Source organism: Saccopteryx bilineata, chromosome 10 (genome assembly GCF_036850765.1).
Source record: "Saccopteryx bilineata isolate mSacBil1 chromosome 10, mSacBil1_pri_phased_curated, whole genome shotgun sequence".
In the NCBI taxonomy this organism is placed as follows: Eukaryota; Metazoa; Chordata; class Mammalia; order Chiroptera; family Emballonuridae; genus Saccopteryx; species Saccopteryx bilineata.
Window position 1 is genome coordinate 51,368,770 of NC_089499.1, and position 23,347 is coordinate 51,392,116.

At 38.2% G+C, this 23,347-nt stretch overlaps 1 protein-coding gene across 13 annotated transcripts in view; it reads right to left on the reverse strand.

Moving 5' to 3' along the window:
- Positions 1-23,347, reverse strand: part of SETD5 (SET domain containing 5) — a 99,948-nt gene that overhangs the window by 27,867 nt on the left and 48,734 nt on the right. For 2 of the 13 annotated variants that reach the window (XM_066245677.1, XM_066245670.1), the window contains exons 1-17: positions 20,743-20,925; positions 19,706-19,930; positions 16,229-16,421; positions 15,841-15,946; positions 15,306-15,514; positions 14,910-14,968; positions 14,239-14,417; positions 13,284-13,322; positions 9,916-10,158; positions 9,223-9,371; positions 8,745-8,862; positions 7,695-7,804; positions 6,143-6,392; positions 5,682-5,765; positions 3,996-4,253; positions 3,033-3,353; positions 2,412-2,654 (exon numbers count right to left, since the gene is read on the reverse strand). In XM_066245677.1, coding sequence (XP_066101774.1) covers positions 2,412-2,654; positions 3,033-3,353; positions 3,996-4,253; positions 5,682-5,765; positions 6,143-6,392; positions 7,695-7,804; positions 8,745-8,862; positions 9,223-9,371; positions 9,916-10,158; positions 13,284-13,322; positions 14,239-14,417; positions 14,910-14,968; positions 15,306-15,514; positions 15,841-15,946; positions 16,229-16,320 — 2,460 coding nt within the window. In that variant the 5' untranslated portion in view covers positions 16,321-16,421; positions 19,706-19,930; positions 20,743-20,925. Of the gene's footprint in view, positions 1-2,411; positions 2,655-3,032; positions 3,354-3,995; positions 4,254-5,681; positions 5,766-6,142; positions 6,393-7,694; positions 7,805-8,744; positions 8,863-9,222; positions 9,372-9,915; positions 10,159-13,283; positions 13,323-14,238; positions 14,418-14,909; positions 14,969-15,161; positions 15,203-15,305; positions 15,515-15,840; positions 15,947-16,228; positions 16,422-19,705; positions 19,931-20,086; positions 20,185-20,742; positions 20,930-23,347 lie in introns of those variants that run through there. The other 11 variants (XM_066245671.1, XM_066245678.1, XM_066245673.1 and 8 more) reach the window with 11 other exon arrangements.

The window sequence follows — 23,347 nt, forward strand, 5'->3', positions numbered from 1 at the left end:
GTTTCTAAGCAATCTACAAATAATTCTTCTCCATCCCTACCCAGGATAAAGTTGAGTTCAACAGCTGGATAAAAGATTCAATTTCATTAACTTTTACCCCATAAAGCTATATATTCTGGTTTTGTAATATAACCTTGATATGTTAACAGAGAATCTTAAATCTGTGATTTAAACTTGCACAATTTAGATCTAAACTTAAACCTTACCCAAATTAGATAAGATAATTTTGCCATGATAATTCAGTGTACATAGCCTGAACTCCTGAAGACTGGTATGACACATATACACAAAAGTGCCTGAGCAAAGCCTGTATAAAACAAGACAATTTGAAGACTATATATAACATGAACATGTATTAAATGGGATTTCTATCCACTGCCAGTAGAGATACAAAGATGAGCCACAGACACAAGATTTAAACCATACCCAGGTAAAAATAGCTGTAAGAAATGAATTTTCTGTGAAATCTGAAGTAATTTCTACAGGTTTTTGATTTTCATAGGACTCTGCTAGTTGAAAAAGCAAGATAGGAATAGAAAGATTGTAACCCAGCATCAGAATAATCAAGGTATTATTTTAAGAGGCTAAGTCCATACAATTTACAATTTAGACTTAACTATTTATATATACTAAATAATTGTCTACCCTTCATAAAGGATCAAAATAGGACTTTCTATAATCTGGCTTGATGAGATACTTCAACAGTTAACATCCTTAGAAGTCTAGTGGTTAAGTCCTGGCCAGTTGGCTCATTGGTAGAGTGTTGGCCTGGCATGTGGATGTCCTGGGTTTAATTCCTGGTCAGGGCACACAGGAGAAGCGCCCTTCTGCTTCTCTACCTCTTCCTCTCTTGCTTCTCTCTCTCTGTCACTATCTCTCCTACAGCCACGGCTCAACTGGAGCAAGCTGGCCCCTGGAGCTGAGGATGGCTTCATGGCCTTCGATTGAGGAGCTAAGAAAAGCTCAGTTGGAGCAATGGAGCAATGGCCCCAGATGGACAAAGCATCACCCCTAGTGGGCTTGCCAGGTGGATCCTGGTCGGGGCACATGCAGGAGCCTGTCTCTGCCTCCCCTCCTCTCACTGAATTAAAAATAAATAAATAAATAAATAAATAAATAAATAAATAAATAAATATAAATAATAAAAAGTAAAAAAGTCTAGTGGCATGTTTTTTATTATCTACAAACCCTTTTTGCAAAGATCTCAGGGTCAAATTTCTCTTTAGGAGTTCTACTTGGGAATTTCCCCCAAATAAACCAGTGAGTAACTCAACAAATACTTAGTAGGTAATATGTGTGATTAGGACAAGATTTTCTTCAGCATATGCTGCTCCTTCAGTGGTAGGGCCCTTCCTTTGTGCACAGATCCCTGTTGCCCTCCTCCCTCCATATCCCACACCACTCTGGCTCATCTTTCATGCCCCCCTCCCCCCAAGAAATAATTTCTGCTCTTTGGGGAAAGAGAAAATCTTTAAGTTTGGAGGAGTCAGGGAAGACCTGCCTGGATCTGGAGACTTCATGACATCAAATAATCTACATGCAGCATCCTCATGTACGTGATGCCAGTGGAGGAGGGCAATGGCAGACACTGAGGAAGGCAGCCTGAATCCAGATCTGAGGATAAGAGAAAAGGGTGTTCCAGGGAACAGACTACCTCAAAGGAAGACCAAATGAAAGGGGGGTCCTATACTTCTAGGAACACAAAAACGACATCATAGCCTGAGGGAGTGATCTAATCCTGAGATACCTTTGAAAAATATTCAGTGCTTCTGGGAATTAAGAAAGAGCATTCCAAAAACAAACTACCATCAAACACTACTGCCACTAGATCCAAAACCAGTATGTAACTAGAGAGAGGAGAGAGAGGAAAAGAAAGGGAGAAAGAGAGAATGAATTTTATAGTAGGTTCCATATTCACTAGGGAATAAACAAACCAACTAGTCATTTGATCAATGAACAGGAATTATGCCAATTATAACAGGACTTTTCCTCAACTCACATTCAAATGGTAATAGTCACTGAACTAATTTTAAACACAATTCTATTATTTTTTACTTATGCAACAGCGCTCTAAAGTACCTGGGGCCCAATCTCACTCAAAATCACCAATGGACATGTTAACCAATACCACAAGAGCACATACAAAACATCCCTCCCCACTCAGGCATCCAATGCTGTGCGCTCTGAACTCAGTAACCTCAGGGCTCTCTGAAAAGACAACAATGACTACTCACAAACTGAGCACCAAAAAAGCAGTATACATCCCACCTTAGTCCCACTGACTCTTGATGCATCAGTAGTCATGGGTAAACAACTAACTCACTCACATGGGCAGAGAGTGGCTATCTGGAGAATGTATTAGATATGTTATGATTACAGGCTATCTAGGTTAAAAATCAACATAGACATACCTTTTTACAGGAGCTGAATGTACCATCAGGCAGAAGGGGCCTTCGCCGCCTCTCAGGGATAAAGGGTGAGCCAAAGCGAATGTAGTGTTTGGGGGTGGTGCAAATTAACGGGGAATGAATAAGACCAGGTAACATGTTCAGGGTCGTTGCCAGTACAGTTGGGTCCGTGGTGATACGTAAAGGGCACTCAACAGGGCATTCTTGCTTCTCTGCTTTGTCATTCAACCATTCTGTAACTAGATACTAAGGTAAAAAGAATTCATTAGTTGATACTGCAGATGTAAAAGACAGAGGCAGCAGTGCTAGATGACGAAGACAAACCTCATCTAGAAAACTAGGACACAGGTAGATATAGCAGCTGCTATATTCAAAATGTCAAGGATATCTTCCTTCACCCTCTCTGTGACCACTAAGGAAGGAATAACTCCAGATGTCAGCATGTAGCTCAGCCTAAAAATTATGGGAACAAAAGAACTGCATGGCTTCAGCTCCTCTATGCCCAAGTTTTTACCTGAAATTTTCAATTCAATAATCCCCCACCCAGGGAAAATACTGGTCGTTCACTTTACTGAGACACGGCCTTTGCCAGACTAGACTTATGAAGATGGTTTCACGACTTACCTTTTTGGTTTTGGGGTATTTAGATGCTGCACGGTTGACATGGGATCCAGCAATTGATATTACAGTTGGGTCAGACCCTGTTAATTGCCTGTTTTCTCCTGAACTCTCAATACTTCCAGCTTCAGTAGGAGTTACTAAGGTGTTATTTCCTCCCTCTTCCAAGGCAGCTTGTGACAACTCTGCTTGCTGTGCAATGGCCTGCTTCTGACGCTTTAGTCTTTGGGCTGAACTGGTCCGGTACCGAGAAATTCGACTCTTCGGTCGGGGCCTAGAAGGCTTTGCTGGGGGTGGTTTGGGGACTGGTTTTTCTGCAGCAACATCCTATAATAGCAGAGTAAAATGCTTATCAGAAGTTTCTTAGGAGCAAACATTCTATCTAGCCTCCTATTCACTGTAAGCATTCTGTAAAAATGTATAAAATTTACATATTTAAATTAGCTAAACAGGCTATAGGTAGATGTCTTGGTTAGTTTTTCCCTCCCGCTCATTAAATATTTATAAAATAGGTCAAAGTCAGTTTAAGGTAGTCACCTAATTTTAAGGTTCTTATAGCAAAGACAATTAATTCTTCCTTTGTTTCTTTCCCAGACACTAAGGTTTTAGCTTAAGGCTTTTAATTCATAGCTAAGTTAGGGAAGGGAAACATGATTTTATCCTGAGAATTCTATGAAAGGGCAGCAGCATAACTGTGCCATACAGAGGGGCCAGAAAAGAAACCAAAGGATTTTTATGCACTCACCACCAACAGTTTATCTGGCAGAAACAGTGTGAAGTTCCATTCTAGTCTAAAGTGTTTAGTCATTCCAATTCTGTCTCCCTGAATCTCACAGCTGATGAAAATGGCCTTATTTATTGCAATATGAGGTAAAGCTGAAAATGCTGATTTTAACCATTCCAAGAAATAGGTAATTGACATTAGCAAAAGCAAGGATGTCGAAGGTCTGGAGTCTTTTCTTCTCTTACCCCAGCTTGGGAAGACCTCCGGGTGTTCACCCCAATGCTCTGTGGGGTGCTTGGGATGACCACGTTTGAAGCAGAGTTGCTAACTTCAGATTCAGGGGCTTCAGTTTTTGTTTCTTCCCCTACAGGTGTCTCTGAGGCGGCAGTAGTAACCTCTATGTCAGAGTTGCTTTGTTCCAAGGGCTGATCCCGCCGCTTCTTTCTTTTCTCTAAGTTTTCGAAAGCATGCATGATGGCTTCAACCTTCCTATCTTCCCGGGTCTAGAAAGAAATATTATTAGCAGGGAAGGAAGCCTCAACCAAAAGGAAGGGCTAGCTTTTCAAAAAAATTTTTTTTATTTTAATTATTCATTTTAGAAAGGGGAAGGAGAAGGAGAGAAGGAGGGACAGAGTGAGAGAGGGAGGGAGAAGGGGCAGGCATGGGGGAAGGAGTAGAAAGCATAAACTTGTAGTTGCTTCTCATTTGTGCCTTTACTGGTCAAGCCCAAAGTTTCAAACTGGAAACCTGAGCATCCCAGGTTGATGCTCTATCCACTGTACCAGCACAGGTCAGGCAAACCTGAATTTTTCAAAGAAGGCAGCTTGCCTGACTTGTGATGATACAGTGGATAGAACGTTGATCTGAGACGCTGAGGTCCCAGGTTCGAAGCCCTGAGGTCACTGGCTTGAGCAAGAGAGGTCCACTGGCTTGGCTTGAACCCCCTAGTCAAGGCACATATGAGAAGCAATTAATGAAAAAGTAAAGTGCCACAACTATGATTTGATGTTTCTCACATTTCTCCCTTCCTGTCTCTGAAACTTTAATATGAAAGAAAAATAGCCATCAAAACCAATATTTCTCTGTATTTCAGAAATAACCAAGTAGATTTTCTTGAACTGCTTTTCAGAGACAGAAACAACCATGGATAGATAGTTCCAGCAAAAAAAAAAAAAAAAAAAAAAAAAAAAAAAAGTAGACTTTGAATTCATATGATTGATAGTGATTTTTAAATGTTAAAACTACCCTGGCTGATTGGCTCAGTGGTAGAGTGTCAGCCTGGTGTGTGGATGTCCGGCGTTTGATTCCTTGTCAGGGAACACAGGAGAAACAACCATCTACTTCTCCACACCTCTCTCCTCATGCAGCCATGGCTCAAATAGTTCAAGCAAGTTGGCTCCAGTCACTGAGGATGGCTCCATGGCCTCAACTCAAGCACTGAAATAGCTTGGTTGCTGAGAAATGGAACAGCAGCCCCAGATAAGCAGAGCATTGCCCTCAAGGGGGCTTAGTGGATGGATCCTGGTTGGGTCACATGTGATGTCTGTCTCTCGGTCTCCCTGCCTCTCAATAAAAATGTTAAAACTCACAAAAACACACAAATTTGCTATGTCAGAGCAAGTAGCCCAATAGATGCATTTTGTTTAGACTAGAAATTTTTCTTGGAAATGAGGTTGTTAGTAAGAAGCTTCCAAAGACCATCATCAGATAATAGGCACTAGACAACTACTACGTGTGTGTCTGTGTAAAAAAATCAAATTAAAAAAATTATAATAAAATTGACTTTATAGAAAAAGCTCAAATTAAAACCTCCAAATGATGATATAGTACATATGTTGTCAAAGAAATAACATGTTATAAACACAGAAGAGAAAGGCTTGATATGCTGGGTAGAAGTTAGCAGGAACAAAAGGATGTTAAAAAGTACCTACCCTCCTGTTATGAGCTGTGTTCTCCTGGTCATCTGTAACCTCTTCTTTCTCATCTTCTGCCTTTTCTTCAGGATTGTCTATTTCCTTTAAGATAGAGGTAACACTCAGCTATGCTCTTAAACTCTAGGAAAAATCAATCTGATCTTTTTTTCTGGTAGCTTAAAACTTTCTAGAAACAATTTCTAGTGTTTGGTAGTGTTACGTGGGGCCACATGGTAAACACAGATGATAAACCCTATACTCTGAACTAAAACCCAGAAAGTAGCTGAAAGGATATTCTTGACATTGTGAAAAGAAAAAAAGAGAGAGAAAAAAAAGAATGAACACACACCCACCTTGATATAAAGGGCATTGAGTGTTACTATACATTTCCTACATAAAAAAACATGCAGCAACCTGGGATCCTCTTCATTTGGAGATGATCAATACCATAGCAACAGCGTCTAGTCAATGAACATTACCTCATGGTCACTGGATATAGTCACTTTCTCAGGAACTTGTTCTGGTTGTGGGTTGGTATCCTCTTCTATAGCCTCATTCTGCTGCTCCATCTCCAGCTCTTTCCGCCGTGCTTTTCTCCGTCTTGTCTCAGCTCCAATGATGGGCAGACTTGGAGGAGGGGGGAGTGGCAGTTCTGCAGCATTGGGATTCCTTTTCTGTATAGGGCAATTCCGGTTCCCCTTGTGACACGCACAGTCCACTTTATAATTACTGCTCCAAAGAAACAAAAGTGCCTGTCTCAGTACCCTTGAAAATCACTTGTATTACTCATTCAGTCTCTTGAAATATTAGTACAGTAATTTCTTCTGAAATTATCTTTGAACAAGTTAAACAGAGACATTAGAGAGTCCTATGATTACTTTTTTTTTAAAGTATGCAATCTTCTTTTTTTTTTTAATATTTTATTTATTGGTTTTTTAGAGAGAGGAGTGAGAGAGAGAGAGAAGGGGGAGGAGCAGGAAGCATTAATTCCCATATGTGCCTTGACCAGGCAAGCCCAAGGTTTCAAACCGGCGACCTCAGTGTTCCAGGTCGACGCTTTATCCCACTGCGCCACCACAGGTCAGGCCCCTATGATTACTTTTAATATTGTTTTTCTATATAATCCCTACTCTTCTCACTGACACACTGTCAGTGGAAAAGAAAGCAAGCCCCCACTAAATTCAATTCTCTCAACTGTCTTTATGCTACTTAGTGGTTACTGAATCAGTGACAGTCTGAAGTAGCTTGATTTATCTTCTGTCTACCTTTGCCATGCCCTAACTTTTACCTACTAATTCCCTACTTAATGTAATACCCTTTCTTCTTAAACATACGCAGAACATCAATTTACCACATAACCTTTTTTGCCTAAGAGGACCAAGGAAGAAAAAAAACGTCATTTTACAAAATCCATCACTTGTGATTTGCCATCTCTGTTTTTCTGCATTGTCATGCAAAACTAGATTACATGATTTGAGTGAATGGGGTGAATCTTTAATGACCCCTCGCACAAGTGCTGTGTGCAGAACAACAGATGCTATTGCAATTTTTAGGAGTGTCAAATGTACCCCTTCCTTTTTTTTTTGCTATTTTACTATAAGGGTGTAAAACAAAATACCTCTAATTAGGAGACAACTGAGGAGTATCATACTATGTACCTCTATCTCTAAAAACAGTAAAACAAACAAAAATACCCCAAGTTTGTCCTTCCCACCACAATTTTTAGGCAAAAAAATGCAATGCTTATGAAAAGATTAAAAAGCTGGAAATGGCAAGGAACAAAAACAAACTTCATAGCTTAATACAGGGGTCTCAAACTCGCGGCCCGCCGAACAATTTTGTGCGGCCTGCAGACTAATCCACGGGCTTACTTAATTTTATCCAAAATATTTTGAACTTCGTGGATTAGTCTGCAGGCCACACAAAATTGTTCGGCGGGCCGCATGCGGCCCATGGGCCGCGAGTTTGAGACCCCTGGCTTAATATGTCAGACAAGGCCATTCATGTTAGGAAAGGTTTTAGAGGTCTTACCAGTTACTGTATTCATAATCAAATGCAATGGTGACCTCAGCATCCTTGGTGATAGCAGACACAGCATAGATACACAGGTGAATCATTCCATCTGCAATCATGTGTCGCACCTGTGTGAATAAGGCTTATGGTTGATGATTTATCATAAAGACCAGGAGCTCTCCAAAAGAAAAATGAAATTTTTTATCCAAATAATTTCTCACCACTTAGAGTTACAGTAGTCTTCTTATTTAATTGCATCATTTCATTTAAAACTATTATATAGTAATTGTTTGAAAATTTATGATACTTCAAAAAATAAACCTTGAGATGTTAGAAATCAGGGTAAGATAATGGTTCTACATATTAAAGCTGTTTTCAGTGAATTAAAATTCCCTAGCCTATAAGTTCAGCTCTGTGGATTTCCTTGTTCTACTTGATATGGCTGCATAGAGTAATCAATTCTAAAAATGTCTAGAATCTCTTTTGTAACACTATTAAACAAAATCTAAAAAACTACAACCACACAGCTTAGTTTGGGCCCAATGACATCTCCTATTATATGGCAATTTCTTTAATATAACCTCCTTGTCTTCTCAGCCAGTCTAGTTTTCTCTTTAGCAAATGCATTTCCCACTTCCACTCTAAAGAAAATCTACTCTTTGCCCTCATCCCATCAGAAAAAAGAATCATTACTTTTTCTATTTTTTTTTAACAGAAGAGAATTAAAAAAAAAAAAAACTTTTTAAAGATGTATTGATTTTAGAGAGAAAGAGAGAGAAGGGGGGGTAAGACCTGGAAGCATCAACTCATAGTAGTTGCTTCTCGTATGTGCCTTGACCAGGCAAGCCCAGGGTTTTGAACCAGCAACCTCAGCATTCCAAGTTGATGCTTTATCTATTGTGCCACCACAGGTCAGGCTACTTTTGCTTTTTTTGGTTTCTCTCTTACAATTAAAGATCATAACCATTTCCTACCAACCTTAATCTGGGTGAAATTTTCAGATTACTTCTTCAGTAGACTTGTTCTTTGGTGATTCCATTCAAAGAGAAGTTGTTACAGAAATCTTACCTCTGCATTTGGTGTACACGATCTTCTGATGAACCGAGCATCATTACCAAAAGTACGTGCATCCACACACATCTCTACACCATTGAATTTTGAGTAGAAGAGCACAAAGGGGTATGGTCTAGGAATATAATTAAAATTCCTGTAACTCCTGACACAAATAAAAAGGTCACCCATGATTTCAAATAAAGCATATGCTGACAGAAAAAGCAGCAGTCTTTTGCAATGCCTTAACTTGGAAAAAAATTGTCTGCTTTTGATTAAGTAAGAAATGCTTGGTTTCTGTAGTTATCACCACTTTATACATTAAATAATTTGTAGATTTATTTGCACTTTTCTAGTAATAGCAAACAGACACGAACTTATCTGAGCTGTAATCTTTTCCCCAAGAGAGTATCTATCCTATCAACCAGGTTTTTATAGCCATATTGCTCAGCCAGGCCCACGTTAGCCCTCATTGCTCAATAAATGATATTCTTACTTTTTGAAGAAATGCCCATTGACCTCAAATTGCTGTCGTAACATGACTTTCCCTCGATACTCTATTATAAGAGTGTCCAAAGCCAAATCTCTCGCAGCCCTCAGGATCTTCCGGTGCTTTTGAACACGAGTGACTCTTCCCAACTGCAGCTGAGTGAAACCAGAGTATCAGCATCAGACAATAGCAACAGCAGTTTAGTAGACACTAAAAATATTTCCTAATTGAACAAAAGAAACCAATATTTTAAAAATTTATTTGTATATATTATTTAGCTCAATGACTACAAATTCTTGATTTGACAAAAGGTCAGTATTTCTAGGAAGCACATTCCATGTAGTGAACCTGTCATCCCTTCCAAGATAAGATCCAAGAATAAAAGTATATGGTTAAGATTTTAGTGGTCTATGTCTAATGTAAAAATGAAGAAAAAACAAGTTTAGTTTCTATTAATCTTAATTTCTACTGAGACTATAAAATTTATCTATTTTTAATTAATAACAATAGTTTAAAAATATGTATCTGTATAGTTTCCAGTTAATATAACCTGCTTTTGGTTAAAGGTGCTCAGTAGCTAGCTAATTTGTTATTCTAAGACCTTGCACATTTGAAAGATATAGTAATTACAATATATATCCACTTCTTAGGCTCTTATGAATCAACAACTTACTTAGTCATTAATCCTTTGATCCTTACCTGCATTTGGGAACCAATAACTGTATTATTACAGGCCAACTCAGTCTTATTGATAGTGTCTAAAATAGCAGTTTTGCCCACAAACTCCTTGCTAGAATGTAGATGTTGTTCAAGGGCGTTCTGTACATCTGCACTGTATTGATTAGTGAAAGCTTCTTCATACTGATCAGTCCATAGTCTTATCCGATTTTCCCATCCCTCAGTTGTATTCTCATCTAAATTCTGTGCTTCAGAAGGAGAATTCTGTAGAGAACAAAGTCAGGTAGGTTAGCCGAGTCCAGGAATTAAAATGGGAGGAGGAAAGAGGCTGTGTCTCAAAGAAAACTTGTTTTCACTTGGCAGTTGGTATGGCATAAGAGTAATGGCCTGGTAGTCAGGGAAATCTGGCTTCTCCCATAGTCTCATTACCAATGAGCAGGGAAGCCTTGAACAACTTAAAAAAGCGCAGTTTCCTAATTTCTAAAGTGAGAAATTAATGTGGATTATACTTCTATCACTTTCATAAAACTTAACTTTGTTGTTATCAGAATATCAAGTTAAGAAGAAAATTTCCATGAGAATGAGAACCCCCCCCCCAAACTGGTATTATTTTACTCCTCTCTAGGAGAATTTTTTTGTTTTTGTGTGACATATTCTCATTATACATTTAATACATGTTCATTCTATACATGTGACCCAAATAAATAAATAACCCATCATATTTCACCTCCCAGAAAAAAAGTTATCATTCTGGAGTGTATCTTTTTAACACTCTATTTTCAACAGTTTAAACAGCCATGCTCTGAAGAGGGGAGGGGGGGAAGGGAGGGAAAGGAAGGAGAGTGGAGGGGAGTGGGTGGTAAGTAGAGTGTAGAAAATATTGAGAGGTATTTTGCTATACTTCTCTAGGAAAATCACTACCCTCTATGGTGACAGTACTGAGAAAAGGTCATTATATCACAGAAACATCCTCCTCCTAAACCAACAGTTTTATGTATCTGAACTACAGAAACAGAGCTTAAGTCTGACACATGTTCTCCATGGTACTCAACACTTAAAGTGCCATCAAAAAACAAAACAAACACCATTTTGAGATGATGTCATACTAGTGATGACCAGAAGGAAAAGACAGTCTAGTACCAAAGTTACTTACAAACCATGTTCACACTAAACTTGCAAAAACAGGTGTAAGAAAATTTAACATACTTTCCATGAATGATACAGAAAACATTTATACCTATTATAACAATTACTTTATTTCATTTTTGTGTCACTGGTTTTAACTGACTGTTGTCTACCATCCTTTCCCCACGAAACAGTAAAGGAAAAATACCAATATTTTCTGTATTTCTCACTAGAGTCCAAAAGACTGAACAACAAAGTATCTAAGAAACACATAAGGCCAACACACTGAGAACAGAAGACCATCTGCTTGAGATGCCAGTAACAGCTGAGCAAAAGAAAAGATCAAAATCTGAGACTTAAGGGTGCTTGCTTATCAGACTATGGATCATGGGTGTCCACCAAACAGTATTCCCAAATTTAAGCAACCAGTAGGGATCACTAAATTTTTTACTTGGAAGTCTATCCCATAGTTATTTGTTATTCATTAATACAACTTTTTCTTTTCTGCTGTCCTAATCTTCTGGGTACTGAAGACCCATTTCAGTGGGTTTAGAACAGTGGTTCTCAAGCAAAGGTAATTTACCCACAAGGAGACATTTGGCATTTAGTAATATCTGAAGCCATTTTTGATTACTATATCTGTGTTACTGGTACCTAGCGAGTAGATGCCAGGGATGCTGTTCAACAGCCTACAATGCAAAAAACAGCTCCCCTCAAAAGCCCAAGAATTTCTTGGTTCAAAATATCAACAGTGCCAAGGTTAAGAAATTCTGAATACTCTTGAAGTAGGAAAATTCCTGACCTTCATATTAAAAATTCAAATGATCAAATCTTCCCATTCTTATAGCTCTTACCCTAATTGTTGGTAGAGTTCTTTCTAATAAGAATTCTGAGTACAAAATTTGTAATTCAACTTAAAATTCTGATATGAAAACTAAAATAAACTGACCAGTTTTTTTTATTGAAAACTTTAACACATTTATGGAGCTGTCAACATCTTTAGATAGCAAGGGATATCTAAAGGGTTTATGTGTTGTTTCCTGGGAGAGTTAGTCAACAGCTTTCAAAACACTTCAAACTTCTGGAGATAAGTTACAATAGCTGATAAAATAGAAAAGGGCTTAAGAGCTGGGATCAGAGCTACATTTGTTCTATAAGGTCCTCTGTAAGCAAAGAAGACAAAAATAAAGGGGCTGTTAGTTAAAGCAAACTTGGCCCCTTGCAGGAGCCAAGACATCTGGGGACTCGGATGCTCTTGGGCTTTAAGCCCTCTTCCCATCTCTTTTACATACAAGTAAAAGTCTACTTTCAGGTATGTACAAGGCAAGGCCTTCAATTTTTATAAAGTGCCACCTGAGATCTTTGTTAACATCAGTGATGCTGGTGCTCCAAATATATATATCCTAATAAAAGCTTACCCTCACTAAAACATTTTAATGTTTTCCCCAAATAATTCAACAGAAAAGACCCTGCTTTTCTATCATTTAAACATTTAGGGATATGAATATAGATTTAAAATAGATCTTAACTATAATTAAATACTTTGAAGTCCTAAGTAATGGTTTGGGAGGCATGTTGTCATCATATATGTAGAAGATACCAGCCCGTACAATCAAATCAAATCTCCTTTGGGTAAACTGTTTTAATCACCCAGTAACTAAAAGTCCACTGCATATAATTTCTCTATTCTCCAACTGCTATCCAGAATCATGACTCATAAGCTCTTTTATTCGATAACCAAAGAAAAGAAATATATTAGCATCACTGGAATCTTCCATACCAAAGAAGATATGCCAGGAGAAAACAGTCAAAAGTAAGTAATTCCAATAAGAGAAATTCCTATCAATAAATACTTTCCTACTGATTAAAATCATCCTTCCAACTGGTGATTAAAGCCCACATGGTGCTAGAGTGGGTACATAAGAGATCCTTTATCACCAGAAAAACCTCAGTCCTGAGGTTGAGGCCAATCACAATGACAAAACACATCAGCCTCATTTTGTTTGGCAAAATGTCACTTACCCCCAGAAAAGCAGCTAATAAAAAACCAACAAATGAAGACTAATTACAGAAATGGAAAATAATTCAGAAAATGGCCAAGAACATCTACTTTGAGAAATGCTCTATGAAAACCGAATGGCAACAATTACAAACTAGTGAAAAGCAGAATTCAAGATTCAGACCATCAGTGTCAAGAAAGAAGCTGACCAAAATGCAAGATCACAGTGAAGTAAAACACAGCATCAGGGAAGAATACCCCTTACCTTCATCCGCAAGGACTTCCGGGATCCCTCTCGAAATGCCTATCCCAAAGAGGAAAACAAGTAGAACAAAACAAAACTTGGTACCAAGAATGACAGTTATACCTATCTGAGACTAAAACTAAGGCAAGAACTAGTGTTCTAGTCTGCCCCCTTTTCCCTAGGTAATAAATACAATTTAATTCCCCGTGCTATTAATCAAGAAGTGGGGTAGCACAAGGCCAGTGAACTCTGTACCTAATTCCAGTACTTCCCTTTGTGAAACTAGGTAATTAATAGGGAAGAGCATGCATCACTTAAATCCCCTAACACTAAAAGAAAAAGTAAATCCAAATGGTAAGCAAGGTGGCAGATTTACCAGTTTTGAAATTAAGAAGGAAACAAAGACCAATTCCCTTAACAAGGGATGGGCAAGTCACCTAGGAGCAACAAAGTTGCCATGATGGGGAAGAAAGAACACAAAACAGAAGAGGTTTCTCCCGGAGACTTTTTAGTTGAAAATAAAGCAAAGTGACCACGACACTGAGGAAGCCTAGACCATTCAAGAGACGTTTCCTGATTTTGTTGAAACAAGGAAAAAAAATTAACCCAATGACATGAGGTGGGCATGTACCAGGACAAGAATTTCAGACTGCTTTGGGCTGCAGAGGCAGGGAGATACTATAAGGATAGTGGAAGCCTAGACTGCAGGCTGTGGCACATATGGGCTTGTGCCAGGTGGGGCTGGGATTTCATACCTGGGACAGGGCCTGGAGGAGAAGAAACTTTGTGCCAGCTGTGATGGTATGGAGTGGCAGAAGAGAGGTTGGTCTACATGTTCACAACAGATTAGCTGATTTTTGCAAGTAGAGCAAAAGTGGCCCTTCAAACATCTGGATCAAACTTCTTAAAAGAATTTTGGTGCATTCTTGGTCTATTTCAGACATATTTCTATTTAAGATACTTTTACCCTCCATACCTTGATTTTCTTTGTCTTTGGTGCTGCACGACCCTTTTCTGGACTCTTTTTCCGCTTCTTGGGTTTGGTTCTTCTAACAGTTAAGGTGATGCTTGTAGGGGTGTGCTGTGTTGCCGTATACAACACAGTGGAAGGAGAAAGCTCCTCATCCCAGCTTTCTGTTGCACTGCTATCCCCACCTGAAAAAAGGTTTATTTCATAGTTCACACTGTTTAAACAGATGAAGTACATTAAAGCAGCTTATTCCATTAGATCTATACCATATCCAGTAAGCCATTACTTGCTTCTACTATTAAGTCTATATCTGTACAACATAAAATATACCCACTTTCCACTTGAAAACAACATTCATTTCATGTCATTGGCATAAGCATATAAACTGTTCTACTTGGTATATGCTTCTCCCCTTATATTTAGTCCCAAAGTTCCACTGCCTCAATATGTAGCATAAAAGATCTTAGTTTTTGTGCAATTTAAGTAATATTTTGATCGCTACAAGGCTAAAATGTAGCTTATGGATACAGTTAAGTCACAGTAAGAATTATACAGTGGTCTTGAGAGGACTATCCCCATGAAAAGAGCTAAGCACCTTATGAACGAACACACTGAGACAAATATTTAAAATACAAAACACTATGTCAAAATATGGGCACAACTCATCTTTTGCTCACCTGATATGTTGTCCTGCTTCCGCCGATGAAGTCTAATAACCTTCCCCCTGCTCATTCCCCTAAAGAGGGAAAATAAACTTAAAGTAGTCCTTCCAACAGCATGCAGCACATCATTGCACACATGGGAGAAGTGTCTCTGCATACACTACCCCCTTCCTCCCACCTACCAAAAGTTTCCAGGACATTAAATTTCATATCAAATTCAATAGCTTTAACACCAATCTCTCATTCCTTGTTGTCAGCAATTCTCACCTAGTGCAGAGAATTCGAGCCAAGGAGCACTAAGGAATCATCTACATTAACAAACACAAGAAAGAATACTTTGAGCTTTTCCCTACTAATAAGAAACCCTAATCCCAGCAACCCAGACTAAACTTAGAAGGAACACGATCTTACCTGCACTTGTCACAGTTGAGAAGGAAGCCATCCTGAGAAAGACCACAAGGACACCAGGTAGGAACAGTCTCTCCTTCAGAGTTCGGGCTGTCTCCACAGCGTTCCTCTACGGGCGACGGCAGGCCATTCAGGTCAGAACGAGGGATGATCGTCTGGACAGGGGGAGAAGCAGGAGGTGTCGGAGGAGGAGGGGCTCCGTAATTATGATCCTGAAAATAAGATTTTTTAAATCAACAGTGTCCAAACACTGGCCCCTCTCTCCCCTAAAGTATGGTACATATGGAAAGAAAGAAGAAAGTAGTACCCTTCGTTTTTTGGCTTCAACCAGGAAAGTGATAAAACAAAATGCCAAGGTCAACTGGGACATAAAAACAAGAACAATGATGCAGGGCTAGACGTCCGCTGGAGGCAGGGAAGTGCAAAAGGGGCAACTTCGTCATGCTGCATATAAACATTGCAAGAAAGTCACAATGTATAAGAATGGATTACACTCCAGGAAGATCACTGCTTTGGAGAGAAACAAATGCATACTCACAGCATAAGGCAGTCCTCGACACCCATGCCTCTGAGTGGTCCCATAATTATGAGTGGAATACACGCTCTTCTCATTAACTGCTGGACTAGCCTCCACAGATTCAGGGCTGCACAAAGGCGAAAAGCAATGCATGATAGCATAACACCTAATCTTCCCTCAAACTAAGACTTAACTTCCCATTCTAAACCCTCCTTTTTCCACAACCACCAGCTACTAGAATAAGAGGAAAAACTCAGTGAAACAATCTAATTAACATATCTAAACCTACAAATAACACTACGAGTGTTATTAAATGTGGGTTTGTGTGTAACATGAAGCCAGTACAGGCAGATGTCTCAAGGCAGGCACCTGGGATACAAGGTGTCCCTAATGACAAACACAAACGTACCAGCTGAGCAGGGAGTTTCCCCTAGAGAAGCCACTCTGGGCTGCTTTAGACTCAGAACTATTCTTCTTAATTGGCTCTCTTAATACTTCCATGAAACCTCACATGACATTTGCAGTGAGTGAGATGATGAAAGTGCCTTCTGCACTGCCCCAGGGACCAGGCCCTCTTCCATTCACTACCAAGACAGGATACCCTGAAGAAAGTACAGGTAAAAACAATGGCATCTTATATTTATACCTCTCATCTCAATGACCCCCAAACACCTTTCAAATATTAGAGTAATAACTTCTTATCCACCAATGACATGCAAGCATATCAAGGACACAATTATTTTATAGCTGCATGGTAATACAAAAGAACTTCAAAATAGTCAAAACTGTACTCAGAAGTTTTGTTAGTCTAGTGACAATTAACAACAGTAGTAGTGGCTACCATTTTCAATTTCCCGTCCTATTCTAGACACTTTATATATATTCATTCATTTACTCTGCAACTACTAAACATAGTAAATAGTACCCCATATTTACAGGAGGGTATACTGAGGTGGTGAATTTATGTGACATCGCCAAGGTTACAACAGAACCAGGATTTGAAACAATGTCTGACTCCAAAGCCTGTGCTCATTCCACTATGTCTAACTGGTCTGTAAACCAGTATAACATTCTACTTTTAAAGAAAATTATGGAATCTTAAGTAACTGGGCTTAGTGAGAAGCTTGGTTAAGTATCTTTTTCTACCCTCCCTGCATGAAAAATAAACAGTTCAGGCACAATTTTTTAATATAAAAGAATTATAAATGCATTTGAATTCAGAAATTTAAAAGGATTACAAGTAGCAAAGAATAAAATTTTAGGGAAAAAAACTTTTAACGGTTGGGGAATTTTGAAAGATAATTAACCTCACAGAACTGAATAATAGATTATTTGCCATTTAAATTAACCAGAACAGAGATTTACAAATTACAAACTCCAAGGATACCACATCAGCTTTAGAGATCAAAGGGATTTTGGGGGGAACAGAATAATGCATACTGTTTGTCTCAAGTAATATATGTTTTCCTGCTTGAAAAAACACAACAAATATAGCACCCGGCAGGAAAAAAGTGTGAGGTTCAACGTGGCACAATGTCAGCCAAGAAGTGAGGGATAAAAAGAAATTCTGATATATGTATCCAACTCACCCAGTATATGCTCCAAAACTGTGAGAAGGAATCTTATTAATAACAGCAAAGGTAAATTCTAGGTGAAGAACTTCAGACACAGGAAAGTATTCTGTTAGTGAAGTGCATGCATTTTATTATTTTAAAGAGTGTCTTTAAGATGGGAACTGGGGGAAAAGGGGAAATACACCAAATATGTAGGTCAGAATTCTTGAAAAATAGATGATCTGATAATGATTCACTGCAAGGCAATCAGCTCTGAGTATTAGGAAATAGGTGGGTTTCCTAAATGAAACCAAAGGCAAATAAGCATTAACAAAATAAAGGTAGAATTTAGTTTCTAAGATGAACAGTTGAGAAGTAATTTTATACATTATTAATTTACTTGATAAACAAGTATTACAAAGAGCTGTACATATTATATATAGGAAATTCTGTACCACTGAACACATGGGGTGAAACATGACAACTGTTTAATAGGAATGATTTGTGATTTATTTATTTATTTTTGACAGGAAAAAGGAAAAGTGACATGAAATAAAAGATGGCCATGGAGATGCAGCTATGCTGGTTGTATCTTACCCATCTCCAAACTGGGTAAATATAAACTTATGCACTTAAAGTGCAAGTCTAGGGAATAAAAGTAAAATGTATGTTTTGGAGGTTAAAAGGCCATCTTCATTGCACAATACTTTCTTGTCAAGCACAGCGTTTAATATATTGCTATGCATGCGAAATCCTAAAATTTAAGCTCTTATATTTTGATGATGAAACTGCAATTTCCATACTGGTTACTGATTCAATACATAGTTACAGTTGACAGGCAAATAAAGGATTTCTTAGGATATTCCTTGACATATATATCAGCTCTTATCTATATTTTAAATGAATTAGTAATTTGGAATGTTAGCACTGCATCTCTTTATTAGTCAATCATTTTACACAAATATAACAATACCCTTTCTTCCCCGATGTTTGAACTACTATGACAGTTGGACACATACACAGAACCCATGCTTACAACAGATATACTCCATCAATTGTGTTCTAAGTACAACATGCAACCTGCTGTTATAATGCTACCTCTTGGAAAATGTCTGAAGTTCATTTATGACAGGGTTGTAAATTCAGAAAAATCTTTGCTTTCATTGTTATATCTACAGTTTCTCCACAAATATATAAAAAAAATGCATTAATACATAATGTTGCTACCAGCTTTAAACAACCATAAGGTAAGATCTAGATCTTTTCCTTGGTTGAGTATTTTACCTTTCAAACCAGATTTAATCTTCATACCAGTGCCCAGAACAGTGGAATATGCATGAAAGCAGAATACCCATGGTGAAGCATTAAAATATACCATCAATAATTTAACAGAATGGTACATAAGCTAATTGTTGACATTCTCTTACTTGTAAAAATGCTAAACAAGCAATTGTGTATAAATACTAAACAAATAATTGTAATTAGTAATGACCACAGTATCAAAAATCTGTCTGGAGATTGTGAATGAAATGTCTCAGGAAACAGAAACACTGTAGTCAAAATTTTAAGCCAAAAGTATTTTTTCTTTCTGCAATTACTTCTGGATTCCCTAGCAACATTTATGGGCAGTTATCTGTGTACTCTGGGAGAGATACCAGTTTTAAGAGTAACTGTTTTTAGCCTTTTTATCTACTTATCCCAAACTCACGGATTTAATGTCTTTGAAATTTCTCACAAACGGTAAGGCTCTCTAACTATACAGCTTTCTAGCCAGTCCATATACGAGGCTAGTGTTGGACTTCATAAAAATCTATTAACATTCTACAACTAGTTACCTATTAATGCAGGAAGATTTTTAAAATTTGGGAAATACTTATAAAATTGTACACCTCAGCTACTGAGGTAACAAAAACTTATTTGGCATGCAATAACAAACAAACAAACAAACAAACAAACAGGAAAACAAAAAGCCCTGGAAGAAACACAATGGACCATTCCCCACCCCCCACCCTCCATCTTCCTTTTTATATGGGAATAAGGGCAAAAATGGCTTTAAATTCTAGACTACCCCAAAATATAATACACTGTTGCTTAGGGTAGCTTCATTTTAAGTCTTCCTCTTTAAGGAGGTCAGCGAACAGTAATCTTAGGAGGCTTTGTGAAGAAATACACATGCTCTATTAATAGTCCCAGTTTTAAGGAAGAAAACCACTATTAATCAGGGATGCAGTGAACCCAGAGTTCTGGTACAGTTGCTTTTCTTTGCTGAAGGGGGAAGAATCCCCAGGGACTGTGAAAATGGCAAGAGAAACGGGAATTAGAGCAACACCCACCTCACTCAAGAAGTGGCTGTGGGATCAAGAGTCTGAACTGGACCTGAACATATTCAAAACACCAGGATTTTTCCAGCCCAGACCCTAATCCCTGGTACTGCCTGGAATAGACTTGGCTTCTGGGGGTGTGCTGCCCCCTAGGCCCCTTGGGTCTCTTTCGCTGGACTTTCACATCCTTGTGTAGTGCCACTTCGTCTTGAAAGGTAGGGGGCTTCCACTTCCTTTCTGTAAGCAAGGAAGATTGGGTACAAGGGAGGTAAAAGGACAAGAGGGGGAATCTGTAAGCAGGGGGAATCTTGGACACTTAAAAGAGAAGGGATACAAAAGGCTAAAAATTTTAAAACTGTGAATAATATATAAAGTTTTATAATGAAGGCCTACCTTCATTGTCATTTGGCATTTAAATTCTTCAAGAATTGAGAGTCTATTTTAGGAATTGGGCTTTTCGACAAACTCTGAATTCCTAAAGCTGCTCTTAGCTGAAAAAAAAGTTTGGTACCACTGATTTTGAAGGTCCTCTTTCTAGGCAATGAACATTATAAAAACTGATGACACTGCTTTCCATGTTTTCTACCCCAAATGTTAAAAGGTTTAAGTAACCTGTCCACATAAAGTCTCAGCCCCTTTACTCTAGAACAATGAGAAGTACATAGGAAGAGGCCTTCAAGGAAAATCAGTTGGAGAGAACCCCTCTTTATCTCCATCCATCAGAATAATCATTAATTCTAAAGAAGCAGGTAGTGACACCTACTTTATTTTAATCTTCCCCACCCATCAAAACAAATGAAAATGTCATCACTACTTTGCAAATTTCTTTCTATTATTTATTCACATTGCCCACCCCCAATTCTTTTCCTTCCCTAACTCCCCCCCCCCCCCAGCTTCTATGGGAGAAGGGGAAAGGACTAATGTCATGTATAGTGGGCTAAGCTTGGGTTTAGAAAAATACTACATATTTATTATTTATTAGATGCCCATAAGAAAGTTGTCTCCACACAAACTGGTAATTCACCTACTACCTAGGAAGTAGCACTTACTCTGATCCAGCAGCCATATCTGAGTAGGATGTATCTGGTGTGGTGACTCCCAGAGGGATTGCAATGCTCATGACGTCCAACACAGCAGAAAGTGGAAATCACGGGGTCCAATTAATGGAGACTGGCCACTCTGAGAGTGGGGGTGAGCTGCAGAGCCTCAACCAACATGTTATGGACATGAGGAATCCTGCCACAGAAAAGGAAAATATCTAGTAACCAGATAGTTCTTTAAATTTATGCTAAATGCTACTAAATATTTTTTCATTTTCTGAATAAGGCTTTTAAAGAGATAAAAAGAAAACAAGTACAGCAAAGCGATCTACACATTGTCCAATATCTACTATATACTGCATTAATGAAGTAGCAAAAATTATGCTTTCTTTTCATTTCCATTTTAATTTTTTCTTTTTAGATAAAAATAAAGTAGTAGTCTGCCCAACTCACTAATAATAATAAGCACATCTCTCCCATTCTACAACTGCTCATCAAACAAAAATTACCTTAGTCTAGGACCTAACAACTTTAAAGATAGAGAATGGTTAATAGAAATATAATTTGACAATTCAAAAATCTTCATTTCAACCCCACCCCCCCATTACAAACAACTGCAGTTTTTCCAGCAGCCAATGTGGTTTCTTTCAAATGAAATATGATAAAAGATATTAATTTGTTTTTACTAGATGGACGCAGCTGTTTCTTATTGCCTTATTTTGTCACAGAACATTTTTCCTTTTTTTTAAAACCATTTTTATTTTAATTATAATTTTGGGGGAAGATGCAAATATATTAACTACTATGTATATTTGTGAGGTAGCAGTCATTGCTAGTTATGAATAAAAATATAAACCACAAAGTACAGCTTCATGATAAAGATCAGAAAATTTGTATGGAAAAGTAGTAAGGATACCTCGAGTTGACCTTATATAACCAATGGAATTTAGGAAAAAAAGACTACAAACTACTGAAGAGTAAAAATGCAAAAATAGATTAAGAGATTTGGAGGTATAGTGCAAAGTGGAAAAGGTAACTATGATTTTACATCAGTGGCTTTATATAGTTAAAAAAAACTATTAAAGGATGAAATAAGCATTTATGTAGGAAGAAAAGTCAACATTCAAGACCCAGATTAATAAAGATATCTTCGAAAAAAGACTACAAAGAGTCATGACTGATACACTGGTTAAAGATAAAACAATAAGATGGTAGAAATAAATGATTATTTATACTAAAAAAAATTAAATGGAATAAAAAGTATGTGATATTGAGTCAATCCAGGGGATAACACAAATTTTAAATGGTAGACAACCTGAGCTACTTAAATCTTATTTTGATACCTGAAGCAAATTAATGTGGATTAAAAAAATCTAATTTTGAACAGTGAACCAAGCCAAGATTTTAAAGGGCACACAAAGACAGTAGTAGTTTTTTATGTCGTTTTAGAATGCTAGAATAGCTATAAAATGAGTTCTCCCTGGCACCTACTCTATGCAAAAGCTTGATCTCACCAATGGTGCTAGGACTCACCAAATATGAGTGTGGCAATAGATCAGTTCCTACTCAATGGAAGGTGTCACATTGCTAAGACTTGTAACTAAAATGAAAAGAGCAAATCTTCCTATTATTTATTTCTTCCCCAAAGTCTATAAAAGCTTTTTTTTCTGCTTTTGGGCCCATTTTACACATAAATGTTTCCTTTTACTAACAATACAGTGTGTCCGTAAAGTCATGGTGCACTTTTGACTGGTCACAGGAAAGCAACAAATGACGATAGAAATGTGAAATCTGCACCAAATAAAAGGAAAACTCTCCCAGTTTCATACCTATTCAGTGCAGTTCGATGTGGGCTAACGCAGATTTTTTTGGGCTCCTTAGGTAGCTATCCTGTATAGCCTCTACAGACTCATCACTGACTGATGGCCTACCAGAACAGGGTTTCTCCACCAAACTGCCGGTTTCCTTCAACTGCTTATCTCACCCAGTCATGTTATTCCTCTGTGGTGGCGCTTTGTTATAAACGTGCAGATATTCACGTTGCACTTTGGTCATGGATTCGAATTTAACGAACCACAGAACACACTGAACTTTCCTCTGTACCGTCCACATATCGACTGGCATGGCCGTGGGCTGCTCCGCTGTATACACAGTGTTACATCATCATCTGTGCATGTGCACATGCTGCCACATCATCCTACAGACACTGGGAGGGTTTTCCTTTTATTTGGTGCAGACTTCACATTTCTATTGTCTTTTGTTGCTTTTCTGTGACCGGTCAAAAGTGCACCATGACTTTATGGAACACTATATATCCAGACAGAGATTTAAGCACAGTCTCTGGAAATTTGAAATAAAAATCTGCATATAAGAGAAGAGAGAACACTTCAAATTAAATATTCGGGATTGTTGGTTCAATGTTCTCTAATTTTAGCATCACTGTATAATTCGATTCAAAAAGAAAAAAAAGGCCCTGGCCGGTTGGCTCAGTGGTAGAGCGTCAGCCTGGCGTGCAAAAGTCCTGGGTTCGATTCCCGGCCAGGGCACACAGGAGAAGTGCCCATCTGCTTCTCCACCCCTCCCCCTCTCCGTCTCTCTCTTCCCCTCCCACAGC